A 24,325-nucleotide genomic window follows, 5' to 3' on the forward strand; every position below is an offset into this window, starting at 1 on the left:
CCATCTTACCTGGCTGGGACTCTTTCTGCTATTGTCAGAATGAGCCTGGCATAGACCCCCATGGCTGTTGATACAACTGACATCAAACCAACCTCTAGATGAATGAGGCCAAGTCAGAACGCTCAGCCCTGGCCAGGCTGTTCCAGACCAGAAGAGCTGCCCAGTGAATCCACAGAAAAATAAGGGGGGGAAAAAAAAAAAAGCATATGTTTATATACGTTTAGCTATACTTTCCCCATAGGTACCTTTACTTTTTTTTTTTTTTTTTTTCCCAGTCTATACTTATTTCCCAGGCCCTTATAGGGGTTGTGGAATTCCTGGTGTGTAATTAATTAGTCAATTTATCAGACACATCCTTAGGATTAATAGTACTGAGTTGCAGAAGTTTAGGGGCGTTGTCAATACATAGTTTGCCTTTGCAAACTACCGGCAGAATTTCTTAATGTGAAGCAGAGTTGCTAATCTTAGATTATCCACTTTGAGTCATGACTTTCTACTACAAAGCAGTTGTTATGGGGTAGAAGAATTCTTACCCAGGAATGGTAACCGAAAAGATAGACTGAAGCACTATAGTTAAAAATTCAAGTTAGTTCTTGGATTCACAAGATATGAAAAAGAAGCCAGCCTACTGAACACCTTGTTTGAAAACAGAGGTTGATTGTATGTTTTATAGAAGGTCTGCATAACACGTTTGTTTAATTCACCGTGCTTTCTATATCTATTTTCAAACGTATTTTGCCAAATTCTCAGGAGTCCTTACATGTGAGCTGGTTTTACACTAAAATTTGTTTTTAATAAAAAATTGGTCTTACAAGAGTATAATAATCAACAAGCAGAAAAAAGGATATTTTTGACAAAAGGTGAAAAAGGTCTTCTGGAACCACCTAGTTCCAATTGAAAAAGTTGTTATGTAAACAAAAATTTGTGGTGGAGAGAAATTAAACGACATCTAATGATTTTGGTTTGTTTTTGGCTGTTTTACTCACAAGCAAAGAAAACATTTCCCTCATTTCTACAAATACAATAGTTTATAGGGAACAAAAATCACATTTGACCAGTTGTTTCCCAAATAAATGTTCTGTTTTTAAGATGAATAGACGGAAGGCTAGCAGTATTAGTTGGTTTAGAAAATTTCTCATCTAGGATGAGATATCCCAGATGGCAGAAAAGAGAGTTTTGGATGTAATAGAAACTACATAAAACTGACTGCAAACATGCACGCTTTAACACACACATATTTATATCCAAGTAGGCAGCCAAAAAGTCAGCAGTCTCATTTCTTTGTAGTTTAATTAAAATCACTGATTTTCCAAACCCAACGTTTAAAGGTAACATCAGATGCCACTCATAATCTAAAGAAGCACGTGTGTTTAGGAGAGAGTATCCCAGGGTGAAAGCTACAGCAACAACTGAATGGTCAACAGAAACTTCCATCAATGGGCCAAGCTTTTAGGCCATCAATATATTAAGGTTTGGGATCCCATTTTGTATCCCTCCCAAAAAAGAAAGAGCACTAGAAATTACTCATTGTGCGGCTGTCTAATAGTGGCAGATCATTTTAATTAAAGAATAAAATGGATTGAGCTGCATGATGGCAAAAAAGGGGAGGGGGAAAAGGGATTACAGGATGAGGTGTACTGCTACTTTAAAATTATGCATGCATGACCCCATGGAGGCCCCTCCCACTGCTTAAGGTACCTGCTGAGAGGTTGGGGAGCTCAGTTCCAGGCGGGCTACCAAGCAGACTACGCTCTGAGTTTCAGGTAACCAAGTGTTTGCTGTGCAGAGTACTTTACCTGGGCACCCAAGTTTTCCTTGCAGCATTCCTGCTGCTGCAGCTAAGAGTAACCAGGGGTCACAGCAGCGTTGCCAGGCAACGAGGGACAGCAGTCCTGTTGAAGAGCCATTTGTCACACTGAGGGGACTGGTTGCAATGCAATAAAGAAATGGTAACTCCGCTTACTTATCAATACAATTACTTGCACAGTATTAAGAGTCCATATATAACCTTCAAACTACATAGTCATGAGGAAACACCAACACAAACGTTTTGCTAAATATTAAGGCGTAGGACAGACAGATGGTGTTGGGTTTCTAATCAGCTTTACTGTGAGCTTAAAGTTGCTGCACATGCTGGGATAAGGGGAAAGGCCCAAAGTGCTTTGCCAGCTTTATTTTGGGCATCTGCAAGTTAGCTCTGGGTTTACAACATACGGTACATGTGCAAAGAAAATCTATATGATTCTTTACCTTGTTAAGTAGAGTAGATAGTGCTAATTCCCTGGGGTGGAGTAACCGCCTAAAATTACCATATGGTGAAATATATTATTGATAATTATATACACACAGTACTTTTTTTTAATGTATATAAAAAACTGGTTGTCCTGAGGACTTTTAAAGTGCTTGATTTGCCCAATAAAATCAAGATATTTACCAAAAAAAAAAACCAAAATGAGTATTTTACTCTAAGCACTGTACTTTGAAATGTTTTTTGAGAAGTTGGAATAGTGTTTCTTGTTGGGGCACAAAGTCTTCACGCTTAAGATGAACTTCAGTTTTAAAGATGCAAATGAGTATTTTACTCTAAGCACTGTACTTTGAAATGTTTCTTTTTGGGGTGCGAAGTCCTCATGCTTAAGATGAACTGCAGTTTTAAAGACGCAAATGAGTATTTTACTCTAAGCACTGTACTGTGAAATGTTTCTTTTTGGGGTGCAAAGTCCTCATGCTTAAGCTGAACTGCAGTTTTAAAGACACAGTGGCTTTCCCTTGACACCTGTTGTTGATTTCCAGATACCAGCTGCTACTCATGTCTTCACCATTGCTAAGAACGTGTTTGGTATTACCTCAGTGTGCAAACGTGTCTGCAGTTTCCCGAAAATGGAGTATCTCAACGTTACTTAAAGTACCCTGCTTGAAAGCGTTGCTGGCAAGTGGCATGGCCTGATTATTTATTTAGGAATGTTTTATCAGGAGGAGAATGCTTGTTTTGTAAACATGAATCGCCTGGTTCTTTCACTGGGCTGTGGCTTCTTGTCTCCAGTCATCGAAACGTTGATCTTTGCCTATTTTGCTTCCGTATCATTGGCTGACTCCCGGGGTCTTTTCCCAAGGCTGGAGAACGTGGGAGCTTTCAAGAATGTTTCAATTGTGCCAACCCAAGCAACCTGTGGACTCCCAAACCGAAGCACTTTTTGTCATAGCTCTGCTGCTGCTCAAAGTATTCGGTTCTGTACCCAGCGGTTTTGCATTCAGGATTGCCCATACAGATCTTCAACCCCGGCGTACACTGCCCTCTTCTCAGCAGGCCTCGGTAGCTGCATCACAGCAGACAAGAATGATCTGCATCCTAATTCCCATAGCAATTCCACAAGTTTTATTTTTGGAAATCACAAGAATTGTTTTTCTTCTCCTTCTCCTCCTCCAATGCTGGCGGCATCATTTACTTTAGCTGTGTGGTTGAAACCTGAGCAAGAAGGTGTAATGTAAGTAGAAGTGTGGGTATAAGCTTTCCTAGGACCCTGAAAAATCAGTAGTAGTGAAGACTATTGCAACCTGAATTCCACACTGGAAATGAAGGCTAACAATAGGGAATTCATGTGATCAAAGATCGACTCCTGTGTTAGTCTTTCCTATTCAAGTTTACAATTCAATATTTTCCCAAATTAAAAGGTTTTCACTCTTCTAGGGATGAAGAGGACCATGAACAAAGAATGTATTATTAGCATAGTTTCATTGCAGGCAGACATGTTTACACCTGAATCATTTATTTCCTATTGGTTAGTTAGGCATTTGTTCTTAGCCTGCAGAGCGTAAACCAGACACGATGTGAGTTTTTCGGCATGAGGATTAGCAATACAAGTAATTGATATTTTCAAAGTCTTGGTCTAGGTTTATACAAATAACATGCCCCTACTAGGGTATAAAATTTTCATTTGGCAGATGGCTCTCTGAGGGCTTAGGACTGTGTTTTATTCATCCTTATTTCCCCAAGAAGACATGTTTGCTTGACTCATGGAAGATGTTCAATAATATGAGTTGACTATATGAACAACACTCCATCTCTAAAAAGATACAGCTTTTAGCCCTTTACCTTGTGATATTTCCAACTTCCAGTTACTTAGAAAATACATAGGTAAGCATGCGATATTCTTAGAAGATTTTATGCTGTTGATCCCAGAGAAATGCTTTCGATGATTTTGGAGTGGGGCTCCCCTACCATCATTTCTTGTTAATTTGTTCAATCACTTGTTTTTCTTTTTAAAATTCTTTTATTTTTAATTATTATGGGTACATAATAGTTGTATATATTTATAAGGTGCATGTGACATTTTGATATGGGTATACAATGTGTATTAGTCAAGGTAGGGTAATTGGGGGATCCATCACCTCAAGCATTTATTATTTCTTTGTTAGGAACATTCCAATTCTGCTTTTTTAGTTATTTTAAAGTATATCATAACTTATTGTTGACTACGGTCACTTTGTTGTGCTATCAAATATTGTTCATTCTATATGACTGTATTTTTATACCCATTAACCATCACCTCCGTATCCCACCCTCCCTGCTACCCTTCCCAGCCTCTGCTAACCATCTTTCTACTCTGTCTCCATGAGATAGATGTCTTAGTATCTAGTTCCCATACTTGAATGGGAATATGTGAGATTTGTCTCTCTGAATCACCTGTTTTTCATTCTATATTCTTTTCTCAAGCTGATCTCTAATGTGTTTCCCCTAAATATTTAGAGCCAACTTGGAACTTTTAAGAAGTAGAACAGTTTTGAGGCATTTTTGCTTATCTTTTGTCTTCCTGTAGGGCCTTTGGACCTTCCTCTTGTGACATTTTCTTTGTGTGAGAGTGTTAGCTAGGTATCTAAAAACTTGTGAAACAAATCAGAAAGAAAAGTCTTACTATCTCATAAGCAAATATGACTTAAATGTCTTTGGTGTTTAATTTCAATTTGCCAAGTGAAAGTTGCCATGTTTTCGTTTTGTTTTAAATTTGGATTGAAAATTAATCACGAACCATTATCCCTGTTTCTACATCTCCCCTAAAAGAAAACTTTGTTTTCTTACTGTTTGAAATTCCAGTAAATTCAAGTTCATGTAACTAGTATCCAAAGAGTCTTAAAACGTTGTCTCTTGACAAATAGTGCTAGGATAAAATATTTTCCCAAGCTTGTAGAGACATATCTGTACCAAATTCATCTTCTATTGGCATCACTTTGTATAAATAAGACAGAGGAGTATTTATCGAGGTGGTAACACATGGTTTATGGTTTTGAGAGTTCCTTGTATGAAGGTCATTTCCATTCTCAAAACTAAAATACCTATGGGAATTGGGGGAATTTCGGGGTGTTTGCACTAGATAAGTAAAACAAACAAAACATGGATTATCCAATTATTGTTTATTCAGGAGCAGAAATAAATCCAGTTCCTAAATATTTTGCTACCTGCCTTCCTCTCACATTTATTATCTCCCAAAGCTAGTATGTTTACAAGCAAACAAAATAGCAAGGAAGATAATCAATAACATATTAAGAAATGCATTTTCAGTAAGCTTGGGGAAATAAGTCTGCATTTGGTAAATACATTCTTGAGTAATAGCTGAATTCTCACTTGTAGATTTAAACTCAAGAAAAATGAATAGAGGCAAACTCTTCTCATATTGTTTAAGACTTGGGGAAGGGGATAAGGAGAAATTCTTTCATTCCAGTAAATTAGAAACATCCAACTACTAATGGGTTAAAAAATGTGGCAAAATTTATATAAACCTTTATTTCTACTTCTATAAAACCTTTACGTCAACTACAATGATTTGCCTACATTAAAAATACACTTGCTCTCATAACTTTACTACCAAATACATGTACAAAATTTAGTAAAATAATGACAGCAAAAGTGATACTACTAGTGTTCTCCAGTCTTATTCTTACCTCCCAATTCAGGGGAAAAAAATAGATGGAAGTGAGAAGAAATGATTTTTGAAAAGTGTATTCTTTAAGGAAAATTTTAAAACATCTTTAGCAGTCATTTTTGGTTGACCTGATTTTACCTTTGCCTCTTTGATGCTTTCAACTAAGTTTGATCGCAAACTCGTCATTTTTTGAGGGTCTGCTCTGTACCAGGTGTGCTTCTATACTCAGAATACTGATGATCTAAATGATCTAATGGGGAAGACAGATGGATTAGCGCTACTACGTAGATGGCACAGTGTGTTAGGTGTGCACAAAGGAAGGTCCCTTAACCAATCTTGAGCAGGGAGGAGGGATCCAGGATCAGGCATAATCATAGAGATGCTGAAGCTAAGTTGGAGGCAACTAGGTAAAGAAGGGAAGCCTGGGGTCTGAAAGGTGTGTTACTGTAATAAGGATTTGAGGTAACTTAAACAAAATTGATAACTGGCTTGACACAAGAACCTAGAAACATTCTAAAAATTCTTTTATCAAAATATTATTTCACTGTGTTCATAGACGATTGAATGACTGTTCACCCAAGATCATGACCATTCTCTCAGTGCCTTAGTTAGACTATATGGAGAGGTACCCAGGCCTCTTACGGACATTGGCTTTGGCTTCTGGCCAGTTGGTGGTGGGGTGAGTAGAGACTGTAGCTGTCCATTCTCCATTTCATCACGGGAATTAAGTAGAGCGATTCTGACTCCAGGGCTGGTAATTTAGAGCCTTCCATGGATGCTAAATTCTCTTTACATTTAAAAAAAAGAGAGAAAGATTTGCACTGGTGACTCAATACCCAAGCGGGATGTAGTGTGTTGTACCACTTCCTATAAAAGAAATAGCAGAAGAAGTAATGAGCCAATAGGCTAAATGTTAGTTTTGCAGAATGGTTCAACCACTTTGAGTTTCCATCATGAATCCCTAATAAAGGGTGTTGAGGCTCTGGGGAATATATTGTAAATAAGAATTCTATTTTTTATTGAAATAAAAGGGCTTCTTCACTGGAATAAAGCTTGCTTTGAATATAATGACATTTCAGGCACTTATTCCTAGTGCACCATTTTGAATGAAGTTTGGGGTCATTTTCACATCACTGTGACTGTACAATGCCTTGGTGTGTCTTTTTGGTTGGGTGCTGACCTCCTCTCTCTTTTCTGGTTGCTTCCTAAGGTGTGTTATAGAAAAGACAGTGGACGGGGAGATTGTGTTCAAACTTACAATATCTGAGAAAGAGACCATGTTTTATTATCACACAGTAAATGGTTTGCAGCCTCCAATAAAAGTAATGACACTGGGGAGAATTCTTCTGAAGAAATGGATTCATCTTAGTGTGCAGGTGAGTAAAATAAAAAATATTTAACATTTGGTTAAACACAAGGATCTGTCTTCCTTTCTTTCCTTTAAATGGCATCTACTCGCAAAATCTGCAGCAGTATCTTTTAGATTTCAGGTAATGTGTAAATGACAACTAAGGAAGAAAAATATTTAAGTGACCTAATGATGTATCTCTTGATAGACTGGCATTTCCCTCATCAAAATTGCTATAAAAACTCTCACAGGTGCTTGAGGACAATGCTATTTGTAATTAATATGCTCTGAAATTTTAAAAAATTTGGTTAGTATGTTTGGTTTTGTTTAGAAGTGTGTTGTAAGGGCTCTTTTGGTGTCTAGTACTGATTTTACTGGTCGTGGCTGTATTAAACCCCTGCCTGATTTTTACAGCTGTCTTTCTCTGATAGCATCTGATGATGTGAATAAAATTTGGCTGTTGCATCAACATGCTGACCTTAGAACTAATGAACTTTACACTCGAGGCACTCAAAAGGTGTTATATTATTATTTTCGTTGTCAACCACAGTTTTGTATGAGCCTTAGAAGCTGCTAAAGGCCGAGACAGCTGTGAGCTGCCTGGTATTTGCAGTCGCTAGAATAGAGGCACGCTTCATCCTTTTGTTTCCTCAGGGCACTGGGAGGGCCCAATACAGCCAAAAGCCACCCTTGCCTTTCAAGCCAGCGGTGCTTCATACCATAGTTCCCACTATGAGCTCTCAAAGGAGAATTCACCCAATGGTCCATGTGAACCCCATTCGCGTTTGAAGACATTTACACCCTTATTTGTTATATGAAAATTACTTTTTGTTTTCTCACTTTTTTTTTTTTTTTCCAACCTGAAGCAGGTAGTAAGTGGGCTTCTTCAGAGAGTTTTGAAAATTCTTATTTGGCTTTTAAAGTATTAATATTAGTTAGGATGTGAGTTTAGCAAATGCAGTCGGCAGAGGACAGTGTTTTCATAGGCCACTAGTGTTGAAAGGGTACGCAAAGGGACAGGTCACATCTAGCATCAAGCCGTGTCTATGGGATATGATGGTTTCAGTTTCTCAGTGCTTACTCTTCATTTGTTCAGTAATTAACAGATATGGGATGTATTTGTCCTTTATCTTGAAGTTGTCCATTCTACCTACTGACAAGTGCAACAGAATTAGGTTTTTAATGTTGAAAATGTGGAAACAGAAACTGCTAAAGAAAGGCAATTTGCGGAAAATGCCAAATAGATGATGTGTTTGTTGCATATTTTTGTCTCAACAATGATTAAAAAAAAAAGTCTTTTTCCTTGCCTTTATTTTGTCTTGTCTGTGAAACTGTGCCATGTTTTGGCAGGCAGTAGTACATTAAAAGCTTTACAAAGAAAGTTTAAAATCTAAATGCAAGGAGGTAACCATGACTGAATTACTCTCTCGGGAATAAAATGCTCTTAGAGTGCCTATTGAAATCAGCATTATCATTTCAATACATGTCAAATATGAGTCATTTCCTAGTTTAGGCAAAATTTCTTTATAAATCTTTAAATCTTCCTCTTCTTTCAAGAAAAGGTTAAAGTACTTATGATTTAATGAGACTGCTTCATTTCGTAACTGTTTGACTATCAAGAGAAAACTTGTCCTTTCCAATTTGTACACTTCTTTTATTTATTTTTTGCATGAGTTTTTAAGTACACTACATTTTATATTAGAAATACAGAACTAAACAGTCATAAAACATTAGAAAAACCATTCAGGTCTGTTTATTCATCTGACACTTATTGAATGTTTTAGGGGTACCCAACATTATGAGCATCTGGCTTCATTCAAATGAAAATTAAAGAGCAATTATTTACTCTAAATTGGAGATCTACACAAGTTTCGTTTAAATTGAACACCAGTCTGAATATAGTTATTATGAAATGCATAAGAATCCATATGATAGATGTTAAATAAGGAATGTATTCATTACTTTTAAGAAGTAGTGGAAAGGACAGGAGATTATGAGTTGAGAAATCTGATTTAGATAATGCTACTCTGTAGACTTAAGAAATTCATTTGACTCAGTTTCCCCATTTATGTAATGAGGATCAGACTAAATGAACAAAATGAATCCCTCTTAGAGTTCTACCTAAAAATAAGTGGCATGTGGAGCGAGGCATAGTTACTTAGAGTACAGCAAGCAGTTGAGTTGTGTAGGGTTATATAGACAGTAAGCCGGCTCCATTAATCAATGGTCAAGCTTGTGCTTTTATCCTGCTTTCCCGTGCTGCCTAGTATTTACACAAAAGCATTTTTTGGTAGATTTTGTGGCCAAGATAGAGACAGATGCAGCTCGTTACTCTTTCATTGTATAACTGCAAAGAACATTTGCAGAAAAATAAATTTAATATAAAATATAACTTAGTCATTGTTGCATTATTATGTAATGCATCCAAACTCTGTTTAATTTTTCAACTAGGGACCTCTATCGTGCTAGGCATAAAATAGAACAAATAATTAATAATATGGCTCAGTCAAATTTCAAACTGCAAGTTTGAACTTAACGTGTATGCATATTTTCATCCATCTTCCAGTACAGCCACGAATCGATGAGCTTGTATTGTGTGTGTTTCTGTGTGTGTAAAAATACAACATACACCTCTATTCATGAGATGGCTCAGAAAACAATTTAACTTACAAAGGCCTGGTGGTATAAAATTAAGTAACAGATCTAACCTTACACTTTATCTCTACAGTTCACTTGGCATCAGCTTCCCAGCAGTAAAATTCCAATTCTAATTTCCTAAAATGAGGGGAAAAAAAAAAAAAAAAAACCCCATGGTTTTCAATAATTAAATACCTGGGCAAAAAAAATACCAAGAAAAGGCAGACATACTAAACATTGGAGATCTAATTTACTAAACAAAAAATGACTGATACTGCTACAGTAATGGATATGATAGCTTTTACTTCAAAACTAGCATTTTGAAACTTCAACCTGTTGGAAAATGATTAGTTTTTAAATGAATATTCATTCAGGGACTTGAATCTGACAGGACTGCCAATTTAAATTTTACTTTTGGGTTTAATATATTGGCTATTTGAAATTATATCATGCTAAAATTCATTATGTCATATTTTTATACTAAAATTGAAAAAATCAATTCATACTTTTTATTAGCAAATGGGGAACACAGAATATTAGCAGATTTTTTAAAGCTTAGTTTTCATATTGAATCAGCACATGCTTTAATTGTAAGAAACTTTTTTTAAAGTTTTGAAATATGTAAAATAATTTTACTTTAGCATTCTGTTAAAGATTGATAAGTAAAACAACTTGACAGTATATGGATTTAGTTGCATATCATTTGAAAGTAAAACCTCAGGGTTTTCTATGAAATATTCTTTGTCCTTAAGCAGTTCTACACGTTTTATAGGACAAATAGCATCAAAAATCATCAATATAGTCACCCTTCTAATAATTTTGCTGAATTGCAGTAAAACAATTACTATAACTTGTAGCTGATGAAATACTACAATGGTGGAACCAAGAAATAATTTAGCAATGGGCTTGCTCACATTTTCTATGCTATTTTGAGGGCTCCTTGATGCATTGACAATTCAAGAGCCACAGGTGATTCTAGCTACAATATTGTGAAAAAGAGCAGTTCTAATAGGGTACAATGAAGGAAAAAAATGCATGGGTAAATAAAGTTTTAGGAATCAATAGATGAAGGATAGGAGTTTCATAATCATAGTTTGTTCTAGGAGTACATACTGTTGATTTATGTATTCAATCTGAAAAAGGAAAACTATTGATAGTTCTGGAGAAAAAGAAAATGAAATTTAACCAACATTTGTTAGAATAGATAAACCACGTCTCTCAATTAATCTCTGAACTGTATACCCATGTGCATGCTTTATAAAGGTGTTTCCACATACTTACTGATCGAGGGAGCATAAAACATCCATGCCTCTTTATGGAAGTTTCCTCATTCAGCTCAGCAAGCTCTATGTCCTGGGATTCTCATAGGCCATCCCAACCCCCATCCCTACTCCAAGAGAATCTCAATCCATATTGTTCCTTTAATAATTTTCATTGCATTTAACTCTCACTCTGTGTGTGCCTGCATGTGTCTATGTGTGTGCTAAACATTATTTATTTATTTGTGCAAAATCCTCTCTTTATATCTAGCTAGCTGAGTATCCCTCAAGTTAGTTGAATAGTTTTGGGTTATTCAGAGCAAAGTTAAGATCAACAGAAATTAATGAATTTTTTTCTCAATAATCAGTTAAATTATAATAGCTGCTGTTATTGAGCACTGATTTATATGCACTCTATTAAATATTTTACATGCTTACTTTTTGAATGATAATAGTTCTATGACTTTGACTTCTATATTATCCCCATTATAAGGGAGAGACAGATGAGCCTTGGAGAATTTAAATTATCTACCTAAATTTATAGTCTCGAGTTTCTTTGATCTTAAACTAAAAATCATAAATTGCTATGAACCTAGGTCACTGAGAAGATCTAAAGAATAGTTTTCAAAGTTCTGTGAACCAAAAACAAAAACCTATAAACCCACATGAACTGAAAACAAATATTTGTAATATAAATGTAATTTTTGTATGTTTGTACATATTTTATACATATTTATAAGGCAAAATATTTATAATGCTTCACATATTTACATGACTTATACGAATAATTAAAGTCAATATATTTTGCAACTATATCCCTCATTGATACAAGTGGTTTAAATGTACAACATAATGTAATTTTATATAAAGTTATGCTCAAAATTTCTATAGTTTATGACAGTGAGATAAACTATAATGGGTTAATGAAAGAATATTCTACTTAAGCCATCCTGATCACATGATCGATATCAGACAGAACCAACCTTTGTTATAAAATATGAAGAAGAGAACATTTCTTACATGATTATGGAAAGAGGTAAAGCCATCCAAGTAAAAAATAATTATTCTCTGTACATTTTTGCATGCAACTTAAAAAATACAATATTTAATCAGAAGGTAAGGCTTTAATTCTTGACATTTTAGTTAAAAATTGTGCAATCTTAGGAAAATGACATAAACTCTTCAAATGTTAGCATACCCATTACAAATTGGAATCAAACATAAACTTGACCTATTTAGCTTACACCATAACTTTGGACAAGTAAAGAAAGCAATGTCTGATAAAGCACTTTATAGCCTATACGTTCCTGCTTCCATAATCGTGTAGGAAATGTTCTCTTCTTTATATTTTATCATAACAAAGGTTGGTTCTGTTTTTTAGGCCTGCCCTAAAAATTATCACAAACTAGGTGGCTTAAAACAACAGAAATTTATGGTTTGAGTTCTGGAGGCTAAAAGTCTGAAATCAAAGTGTTGGTAGAGCCACGCTCCCTCTGAAACCTATAGAAAGATCCTTGTTTCTCTCAGTTTCTGGTGTTTGCCAGCAATCCTTGACATTTCTTAGTAAATGCATCACTCCAGGTTCTGCCTCCATCATCACACAGCCATCTCCTTCCCTCATATGTCTGTGTTGTCTTCTCTTCGTCTAAAAACACCAGTCATGGCAGATTAGTGTCCACCCTAATTCAATTTACTCACCTTACCTTGATTACATGCAAAAAACCACTACTCAAAGTCACATTCACAGGCACCAGGGGTTAGGACTTCAGTATATTTTTTTGGTTCTGTATGAATTTTAGGATAGTTTTTTTCCTAATTCTTTGAAAAATGACTTTGGTATTTTGATAGGAATTGCATTGAATCTGTAGATTGCTTTGGGTACTATATCATTTTTCACAACATTGATTCTTCTGTTGCATGATCATGGAATGTTCTTCCATTTGTTTGTGTCGTCTATGATTTCTTTAATCAGTGATTTGTAGTTCTTACAGAGATCTATCAACTCCTTTGTTAAATTTAGTCCTAGATATTTTACTATTTTATTTTATTTTTTTGAAGCTATTGTAAATGGTATTGAGTTCTTGATTTGGTTCTCAGGTTGATTATTGTTGCCATATAGAAATGCTATTGATTTTTGTTCATTGATTTTATAACCGGAGACTTTGCTGAATTCATTTATAAAATCTAGGAGTCTTTTGGAGGAGTCCTTAGGGTTTCTAGGTATAAGATCATATTATCTGCAGAGATAATTCAACTTCCTCTTTCCAATTTGAATGCCCTTTATTTCTTTCTCTTGTTTGATTGCTGTGGTTTGGACTTCCAGAGCTATGTTGAATGGAAGTGGTGAAAGTGAGCATTCTTGTTTTGTACTGGTTCTTAGGGAGAAATATTTCAACTTTTCCCCATTCAGCATGATGGTGGCTGTGGGTTTGTTGTATACGGCTTTTATTATTTTGAGGTATGTTCCTTCTGTGCCGAGTTTTTGAGTGTTTTTATAATGAAGGGATGCTGAATTTTATTTCATACTTTTTCTGCATCTATTGGGATGATCATATGGTTTGTGTTTTTAATTCTATTTACGAGGTGAACCACATTTATTGACTTGTGTATGTTGAATCATTCTTGCATCCCTGGGATGTATATGTTGAACCATGCTTGCATCCCCACTTGATTGTGATGAATTATCCTTTTGATGATGTGCTCTTTGATTCAGTTTGCTAATATTTTGTTTAGGATTTTTGCTTCTTTGTTCATCAGAGGTAGGTCTGTAGTTTTCCTTTTTTGTTGCATCCTTTCCTGGCTTTCGTATCAGGGTGATACTGGCTTTGTAGAATGAGTTAGGGAGGATTCCCTCTTTCTCTACCTTTTGGAACAGTTTCAGTAGGAGTGGCACTAGTTCTTTGTACATTTGGTAGAATTTGGCTATGAATCCATCTGTTTCTCTGCTTTTTTTGAGGGGGAGAGGTTTTTTATTTCTGACTCAATTTCATTACTCATTATTGGTCTATTCAGGAGTTCTATTTCTTCCTAATTCAATCTTGAGAGGTCGTGTATTTTCAGGAATTTATCCATTTCCTCTAGGTTTTCTAGTTTGTGAGTGTATGGTTGTTCATATTCTCTGATGAAGTTTGGTATTTCTGTGATACCAGTTGTAATGTCTCCTTTTGTGTTTGATTGTTTTTTGTTTCTAGCATTTCTGTTTGTTTATTTGGGTCATCCTTCCTCTTTTCTTGGTTAGTCTAGCTATCAGTTTATCAATTTTATTTATCTTTTCAAAGAACCAACTTTTGTTCCATTGATCCTCTGTATTTTTTTTTTTTTTTTGGTCTCTATTTTGTTTAGTTCTGCTCAGATTTTTGTTATTCCTTTTCTTCTAACTTTTGCTTTGGTTTGTTCTTGTTTATCTAGTTCCTTGAGATGTGGGGTTAGATGGTTAATTGGTATTTTGCTACTTTTTTGATGTAGGCATTTAATGCTATAAACTTCCCTCTTAGCACTGCTTTTCTGTATCCCACGTGTTTTAGTATGTAGTATTTTCCTTTTCATTCATTTCAAAAAAATTTTTAATTTCCATCCCTATTTCTTTGTTGACCCAATGATCATTCAGGAACATGTTAATTTGCATGTGTTTGTATTGATTGTAAAGTTTCTCTTTGTATTGATTTCTATCTTTATTTCATTGTGGTAAATAAAATACTTGTTATGAATTTGATTTTTAAAAATTTGTTAAGAATTGTTTCGTGGCCTAAAATGTGGTCTATCTTGGGGAATGTTCCATGTGCTGATAAAAAGAATGTATATTCTGTAGTTGTTGGGTAGAATGTTCTGTAAATGTCTGGTAAGTCCATTTGGTTTAAATTCCAATTTAAGCCCAAAGTTTCTTTTTTGATTTTTTTTCTGTCTCGGTGATCTGTCTAGTGTTGTGAGCGAGTGGGATGCTGAAGTCCCTCACCATTACTGTTTTGCTGTCTCTTTAGTTCTAGTAATATTGGTTTTGTGAATCTTGGTGCTCTGATGTTGGGGTGCATATATATTTAGGATGAACATATCCTCTTGCTGAATTGATCTCTTAATCGTTATATACTGACCTTCTTTGTCTTTTTTACTCTTTTTAATTTAAAGTCTGTTTTATCTGATACAAGCATAGCTACTCTTGCTCATTTTTGGTTTCCATTTGCGTGGACTATCTTTTTCCACCCCTTTACTTTCACTCTATGTCTTTATGGGTAAGACGAGTTTCTTGTACAGAACGTATAGTTCGATCTTTTTTTTATTCATTTTGCCAATGTATTTCTGTTAAGTGAAGCATTTTACCCATTTACATTCACAGTTAATATTGATATGTGGGGCTTTGTTTTCATATGGTTAGTTGATATCTGCTTGTTTTATAAATTCTTTGTTTCTTCTATCTTTTTGTCTTTGTGGTTTGCTGAATTTCTGTCATGCTGCCTTTTAGGGAGAACTGGCTCATGTGATCACAAAAGTGAAGTCCTAGGATAGGCTTGTCTGCAAGCTGGAAAATGATAGACACCAGTAGAGTGGTTCCCAGGGAAGGTGGTAGTGTGGCTCAGTCTAAGACCAAGAGGCTCAAAACCAGGGAAACTGACAGTGTGGCTCTCACTACGAGGTCAAAGGCCTGAAACCCCCTGGGAGGCTATTGGTGCAGGTCACAGAGTTCAAAGGCCAAAGAACCTGGAGTCTGATGTCCAAGCAGGAGGAAGAAAGGGCATATGCTGAAGGTGGCCGGCGCCAAGGAGAGAGAGAATAGGAACCCCAGGTATGACGCTGGATATGGTAAAATAACTAGTGTGGCCAACAAGGTGTGTCCTTTACTGCCTGTGATTATTGCAACTACTGCTGCTGCTGGCAGAGAGCCATTCCTTTCATGTGTGCGAGAAGAAGATTAATTCTCAATTAGAAGTAGACACTTGATGCAAGGACAGCATTTCACTTGGCATCGATGTGTCAACATTTCAGCTAATTTGCCTGACCATGAATACTTCGGGGGAAAGAGAAGTTGCTAATGTTTTATATTAAACATGGGGTGGAGCTTGGGGAGATAATACAATTTGTACTTTTTCACATTTTGTTTCAATTGATTTTGTCAGGTATGTCTTTTTGAAGCAGCTTTAGAGGTTGAAATGCTGTTTGTGGACCCTCAAGACTTGCCTTTTTTTCATGTGACGATTACCATCACCATAGTTTGTATCTGATTTGGCTTGTGAATGAGGGAAAGGAGAGTCATTTTGATGCGAAAGTGATTGTCATCATTCTTTGCAGATCTTCTGACAAGGAGTTTTTGTGTTACTCTGTGTAGTTTGATGTTTATTTGTAGCATGCATGACTGGTTCATGTAGTGATTAAAATAATAAGTAATGCTTAATCATGGCTAAAATAAATACCAAGGGTAAATTCTTCTATTAATTAATGAGAGCTTATCCAAATTAGCATCTTTAATTAGGAGCTGTTGTTAATTTTTGTAGCAACCTATTAGAAATACTGTCCTAAATCATTAGCATTAGTGTAACTGAGCGCTAACTATAGGTGACTCACTTGTAGCAGCTTACTTGGAAAAATGTATACTTACAATACACATTTTAGAAAGTATTTCAAAGAGAATGTGAAAATTTACATAGAATTTTAAATTTAGCATAACAAAAATGTATTAAGTTTGCTTTTTGAGCCAAACTTCAGACATTAAAAATCAGAATGGTGTTCCTATGCAGGAAGTCTTTGGGTTTGAGATTTCCTTGCATTCAAACTCATTTTTGTTTGGCTTTCTGTTTCCTTAAGTCATAGTACATTTATTTCTGTTAAAAACTTTTGATATATTTATTAAACTGGTCCCATCTTGTGCCATTACATATCAAGTGATGGGGAAGTACGGTTACTGTGCCTTGATACTGAAAAAGGCAACAGATCTACTAGTGTGTAGGTCTACAGTTGTGGAGTAGTTGACACATTGTAAGTTAAATGCTTAAAAATTGACCTAAGGTTTGATTTGGTTTATGCTTACGTTTTTATTAATGTATGTACATTCTTGAATAGATTATTTGCTGTGGGGCAGTATTTTTCAACCTCAGCACTATTGTCATTTTGGACTGGATAGTTCTTTGTTGTTCCAGTCTTTCCTGTACATTGTAGGATGGTCACCAACATCCCTGGCCTCTACCCACTAGATCCCAGTAGCCAACTTCCCACATCGCTACCTAACTCCATCCCCTTCTGTGACAGTCAAAAATGTCTGTAGACATTGTCACGTGTCCCCTGAGAAGCATCATCCTTGGTTGAGAATAACTACTTTAGAGTCTCAAGCTTGGCTATTTTCTTTCCTCGTAATATAGCCAATGTTAAATAGCCATGACTAAACATTTTTTTTTGAGGTGCGTAAGTTGTGCTACCATACCTGTACAGAAAAGGCTGGGATTTAAGGTTAACCATATTCAACTGAGATAAGTTTATCAAAGCATAAAATAGGAAGTGTTGGCACAAAAAGGAAATTCTGAAATGGCTTATGCAATAGCTAAGGGTGGCTAATGAGAATTCTGAATTGATGATGAAAAGAATTTCAAAGACAAAACACATTTTGCTGAGCATGAACACTATAATCAGTGAGGCCCAATAATGTGGAATTATCTAGATGTGTATTTTGATTTAAAATAGGATATAAGTTAAAGTAAAATTAGATTGATTGTTAAAAATTCCTATTCAAAGAAAGTACATAGAATTGTTAGCCTTAAAAAATGTGGTTAGGAGAGAAAAACAGTTTTGGTTATATGAAAAGCAAAAGATTTCAGCAAACCCTTGATTTGAAAACCATCTTGCAGAAGTTTCAAAAGTGTTTTGGGATGGCAAAGTCTTTGGGTGTGAGATTAGATGCTTAGAGTTAAAAATGTCTGGCCCAGTTATTAGGGCCTTCAGTTGATATAAACCATCTACCAAATTGATAATTGAAAGACATTTGCAGGTGACATTTGTATGAAAAGTCTTATTCGTGCCTGTGAAGATTTTGAAATGGCAAATAAAATTATAATCGCATATTTTTATGATGCTTTTTGTCTTTTAAAACTTTTTATTCATTAAAAAAAATGATGTACATAAAGCAAAATGTACTTCTTTTTTGTGTACAGTTCTATTAGTTTTGGTGAATGTACACTGTTACGTAACCACCATCCAAACAATATATAGAAGAGTCTATAACCTTGAGATGTTCCCGTATGTTACCTTTATATAGTTATTCCAATCTTCCTACTGCCCCCCATTAATCTCTGAGCTGTTTTCTGAATAAATATTAATATTTAGGGGTAAGATTGCTGGGTCACATAGTAGGTGTTTACTTTGGTTCACTTTTAAGCATCCTCAGGTAGTTGCTTTTTGTATTTTGTCCAGAGTTTTTATTTGTGGTTGGCAGAGAGACAGAGATGGAAGTGGGCTAAAGTAGAACAAAACATCTGCAGACATGAATAATGCTTTTTCATTTTCAGTGTTTCACCAACATTATTTTTGATCCATTAGTAATATTAATGATTGCCATTTTCTATATTGGAAAATAAAAAAATCAAGAGCTGAAAGATTTTTTTAAATTCATAAGTAACACAAAACCATATGGGAAATAACCAGTGATCTAAAACACCTGGAACAACTAAAACCTTAAAATATTATTCTATTTAGTGTGTTCTGACTGTAAACTCCTCGAGTGCAAATTACTTATGTTACCTTATTTGATTCTTCTTTGTTTTACATATTTTTTTAGCATTTTTTGGAAAGTCCTTGATTGAATTTTTGATTTAAATATTTGCTGGAAAATAATAAATTTAAAAACTATGTAAATAAATTTGTTAAAGAACTTTATTTTTCACTATATGGAAGAAAGTCATTTTTGTTCATTATTCTTTAGTGGCACAATAGTAGCAGACTTGAATAAGCGCACAGTGTGCTTAGTGAAATATCACGTGTGAAAGCCAGGATTAGCCAACTTTCCTTCTGTTAACACATGTCAAAAGTGGAAAGGAACCTTTATGGCCATTTCTTAGTAAACAAGTCAAATCTTTTTGCTTAAAGCCTTTTATTTTCATTAACGTAGATGCAAAGTAGATGCAACAGATATCTACTTTGTACACAAAAATTTTAAGCGATTTTGAGGATACTGAAGATAGTAAGGCCATGGTGTATATCCTCAAGAAGCTATATAAGAAAAAAAAAAATATCAGTGTAATACCAGGTATACATTTTGGGAAAGTAATTCCGAATAAAATGAGATTTTAAGAAAAATCACGAAAGTTTTTGAACCATTTTCAAATATTTAGAAAATAAGAATACAAGGAAAGACAAACCCAACTAATTCCTTCCAGTAATTTTCTCTAAAGTCCTTGCAAATTTTAACATGCATATTTTATTTAGCTCTAACCATAGTACATCCTTAGTCCATATATAATTTTGTCTACTCACCTTTTTTTGAACATTGTATCACAGCTTATTTTCGTGTAGCTTCATGGATCAAGGTATGAGGGAAGTAATAGAGATTGCCTGAGGATGTTGCTAAAGAAGGGACTAGTATTAAGAGTTCGGGACACTGCAGCACTCTGGACTGACTGCTTTTTTTTAATAATGTAGAATGTTTTGTATTTGCCCTTACATCCTATAAGATTTGTCCTTAATAGTACAGTTTGTCTTGGACTATAAGCTCTTAGAAGGAAAGGACAATACTTATATAACATGTTAAAAATTAAAGTATCCCCCTACCCGTCTATGTGTATTAGTTTCTTAGACAACCCTGAAGCAAGGGTTTTATACCTACCGTTTCATGATGAAGAAGGTATAGATGAAACTACTGAGGCATGGAGTGATCGAACTATTTAACAGAGGCAGGCAGACCATCACAAGCAGTTTGGAGCTCAACACATTTTTCTTGGTTGCAAATACACAGAGACAAAAGAGGGATGGATAGAAAGTTTGTTCAATATAGAATTAAGACCTGGAACAAAAAGCATATGGGCACCGGCAGAATCTACCGAGAGGTCACAATGCCCAAGGGGAAACAACTCTAAACACGTCACTTAACCTCGCTCACCTTAGTTCTCTTGTTGGTAAAATGCAGTGCTTATGGAAACTCGATACATGTCAAAAAAATCTGCAAGGCATTGCTTAAAATTGACCCTCTGGATTTTTTCATGGATGCCTGGTTATTATTTATTAAGATGTACTAGGGGCAAATCTCAAATGGAAGAAAAAATAAAAGGCAGATCTGCAAAGTGAAGAAGTGGGGTTAAGCACAATGCAACAGAAACTCTTATACTAATCCAGGAGGACTTTGCCTGTCAATCAAATCTATATTCATCATTTTTTTTAAAGATTAATAATGGTTTGTTAACTGAGCAAGCTGGCAGACGTTAGAGCAATGTGATGAGATCTTGGGGCATCTATGACCAGTTGATGACTGACTGACCAATTTCAAAAGATGTTAGGAAGGATCATAAAGTTTAGTTCCATGTGTATTTTGATGATAGTTGCATCTATATTTAAAGCTTTCTGTCACTGGAAGCACTCTTGGTGTTGTCAGACTGTCTATTGGACTGGATGAGCTGCAACTTCTTGCAATTGAATGTCAATAAGACCAAAGCAATTTTGGTTGATTCATAGCACCAGCTTAAGCATATTCACTTGCACAGATTACATTTGACAGATAGTTACCTTCAGCTGAACTCTGTGGTTAGAAGCTTGGGCGTTTCTTGACAGTGAGCTTAGAGTTGATGCCTAATGTTTATTTCATATCCTGTTTTTACCTTCCCTAATACTGCATGTGTAAATCTATATTTAAATGTATTCACAGCTGATGTTCTCTTCAGTCCACTTGTTATCTATGGACAGAATGCTGTAATGATTCAATTTCATTATTTTCATAAAAATAACTTGCATTCCTCCAGTTGTAATTTCATTAAATCTGATGAGTAGTATTAATTTTAAAGGGTCTCCTCGATGAGCAATTGCAACACTGTAATGCAGGAAAACGCCCAAGTGGTGGGAGAATTCTTACAACTCTATAAATTTAAAAGCTTCAAAATTTGGCATGTGATTATGAATACTGAGAAAATATGTCCCTATTCCTTTATCTTAGTTGTTTAGATCCATCAATGCTCTTCAAAGTTTAGGTATAAAAGTATGCATTTCAAGAATATTTAGTCTTTTGAGTATAATTTAAATAGTATATTCTAAAATGTTTTAATTGAACTATAGAATGTACATATTCCTAACACATTGTAAAATTTAAAAAATTGGTGCCATTTTGAAATAGATTGGGAAAATAATTATGATTTGGGATTTTATGTTCAGGAATAGGTGCAATTATGGTGCAGATTTGTTCAATATTAGGGCATGCTCAACTTTTCCGTTATGTTCAATTCATTAAGATGCTAGTTGGGAAATTTAAGGGATATACAGATCTAATGATCTGAGCCCAAGTCCCCTGCTCTATACAAATAACACTTCGAAGCTTTGGAATCCCTCTATTTGACTAGGTGAATGGCAGTTGTGTTTGCATCAGCCTAAACCTAGCCTGGAAATCGTGATTTTAAAGCAAACACGTTTTACTCATGCATTTCCATCTTTTCTAGAATCTACGATTTTAAGACATCAGACAATTCAAATTATGTAGTTATACATTTCACACAGGAGAAAAACTCATGCTGAAGTAGGTAAAATATTTTTCAAAATTATTTTCCCTACATTTGCTGGCATACTTTTTGTTACTCTCTTTTAAAACTGACAGTCAGTTTTTTTTTATTTTTCTCTTTTACTGACAGCTAGTAAATGTACTGACAGTTCAGAAGCAAGATGTAAATGTAAGTCACTATTATTTTGTCCACCTGATACCTGAGCATTAGTAGAAATGCTTGGGTATATTTTAAAATAAAAACTAAATTATTCCCAATGGTTCTGAAGCAAAGATGTATAGAAAATCTGTTCTTTGTAAATAAAAATGTGTTTGAGGCAAGACTGTAGTGCACTTAGAAATAGCATACTTTCCACATTAGGATGTGATTGGTATTTGTACTGAAGAAAATAGGCTAATTATTTAAGGCATATATTTACTTTTTGTTCCATTAGCTGTAAATCTTTTTAGCATGTAAATCTCTTTTAGAAATTAGTGGAAGATATATAAATGGTGGAGAAAAAGCAGGTTTAAAAGTTAGTGAATATCAGGTTAAGAATTTGCTCCTACTTAAATATAAGATTCAAGATTAAAAATTAAAAATTGTTTTAATTATAATTAGAAAAATCCTGTTTAGTAAATTTATCTCTTGAAGAAATACTATATAAGTGGTTAAATGTGGACAATTACATTCTGTTGATAGAAGTATGTTAGGCCAAGTTGGGACCAACACTTTTATCATAGAAGGACAAATTCCTTGCTTCCTTTAAAAAATGATTTGTCATTTCTCTGCATTGTAAATAAGAGCTGAGTTTCAAAACACAAGATGATAAATACATGGTAGCATTTATTTATTTAATATTTACTGCTTAGACAGTATTTATAGGGTTTTATTTCATCCCTTTAAAAAAAATTTTTTTTGGTCCCAACATTGTTGTTAGGTATGTGGGAATTGGTAGAGTGGGAAGGCTTAGCATTTATAGATTTTTATTTTGAATCGTATAATCATAAGCTAGTCAATTTTATCCTAGAACCTTTTCTTCTTTTCACTTAAACTAGATGTTTAGGAAATGGGTTTTTTAGTACCTTTTAATTGTTTTATTCTGCTTCTGCCACTGCTTTTAAAATTTTGATTCCTACACTGCCAATATATATAGTTTTGTGACCATTTGTCATATAAAGTTAAAATTGATTTGCCTTTAACTGTAGTCGTTTCCATATCCCTTTAACTGTTTGAAGAATACCTATTGGGAGTCCAGGAAAGACCTGCCTAACAAGTCACAAAAGGCAGGAATTGCTCCCAGAAAAAGCAACAGGAGCTTCAGCAAGTGGTGTCAGCAGCTTAGAAGTTGCTATTGGACTGTCGCGTGTTATGCAGATAAATCGTAGCTCTCGCTTGTCCTCTGATGTCATTCTTTGATTTTTTTTCTCTGTGAACATTGTATTTGCATTTTGGTCTGACGGAGAACAAGGACCTGTGCAAATGCCTCATGACATGTGTAGAAAGCTGCTTTTATGTTAAAAGTGATATGTTTTCTTGTTCACTACGTTCACGATAAAATTCATCTTCTGATTCTTAAATCATTGGAATTCCTTTGTTTGCAATTTCCATTCTAAGTCATAATATTAATATACAAAAAGTGGAAATTTTTCTATTAAAGAAAACCTACCAAACAACAAAAACAACAGAGTTAGTTGTTTGCTAGCAGCAAAACCTCAAAAGCAGCATCACCAGAACACACACAATTAGTGAATTTCCAACAACAACAACAAAAAAAAATCCTCCTAGACAAGATCCTGAAGTATTGCTTTAAAGTGAGCACCTAAGAAGGGAGAACATTAAAACACATTCAATTTATAGAAAAAGTATTATTCCTTGCCATGTACTTGTTTCATTGCCTTCTCAATTTGGAGACACATTTTGGACACCCTTGCTGTACATGAAAATTAGATTTTTTTTGGAGAAAATAATGGTTATAATTAAACTCACTGAGTTAAATTTGTGAAAGTCTGTTGCTTTTCCCTTTAAATAGCCAGGTAACTGGCTCGTGGCAGAATGTAGTCAAGTCCTGGACAAGGACTTTTTTCTCTTCTCCAATAATGCTATTCAAGGGGAAGCTAGTTACTGTGTGACACATGCTTGATTCTCGGGAGGTTTGGACAAAAGAGAAGGTTAGAGGGTCAGGAGAGCCTGACGCTATTCAACTGGATATTTGAGTAGAATTCTCACACCAGAATTTTGCCTCATAGCTAATTCAGACAGTGTAATAATGGGGGAAGGGGAGAGGGAGGGCGGGCGGATGGAGATGTCCTTTCAGGTTAAATGTTAAAATAAGGTCCTTTATTTCTGTCTCTGGTGGCATAGGGCATTAAAAACCCTGTGACACATTTTGGAAGTGTTGCTATAAAATAGATTTTAACGTTTGAGGATCTGTAAAGGGTGTTATTGAGTACTTAATAGATTCTGTGTTTGCCTACTGAAGTCACTACACTGCCAATATCTACCTCATTAATT

General features: G+C 35.0%; 1 protein-coding gene across 2 annotated transcripts in view; it reads left to right on the forward strand.

The window, feature by feature from the left end:
- The first annotated feature begins 1,720 nt into the window (after positions 1–1,720).
- USH2A (usherin) overlaps positions 1,721–24,325 on the forward strand; it is a 611,994-nt gene continuing 589,389 nt past the window's right edge. The window contains exons 1-3 of one of the 2 annotated variants that reach the window (XM_069459265.1): positions 1,721–1,949; positions 2,794–3,485; positions 7,129–7,294. In XM_069459265.1, the coding sequence (XP_069315366.1) occupies positions 2,962–3,485; positions 7,129–7,294 (690 nt within the window). In that variant the 5' untranslated portion in view covers positions 1,721–1,949; positions 2,794–2,961. Of the gene's footprint in view, positions 1,950–2,793; positions 3,486–7,128; positions 7,295–24,325 lie in introns of those variants that run through there. The other variant, XM_069459264.1, reaches the window with a different exon arrangement.

This window comes from Eulemur rufifrons, chromosome 27 (assembly GCF_041146395.1).
Source record: "Eulemur rufifrons isolate Redbay chromosome 27, OSU_ERuf_1, whole genome shotgun sequence".
Taxonomy (NCBI): domain Eukaryota; kingdom Metazoa; phylum Chordata; class Mammalia; order Primates; family Lemuridae; genus Eulemur; species Eulemur rufifrons.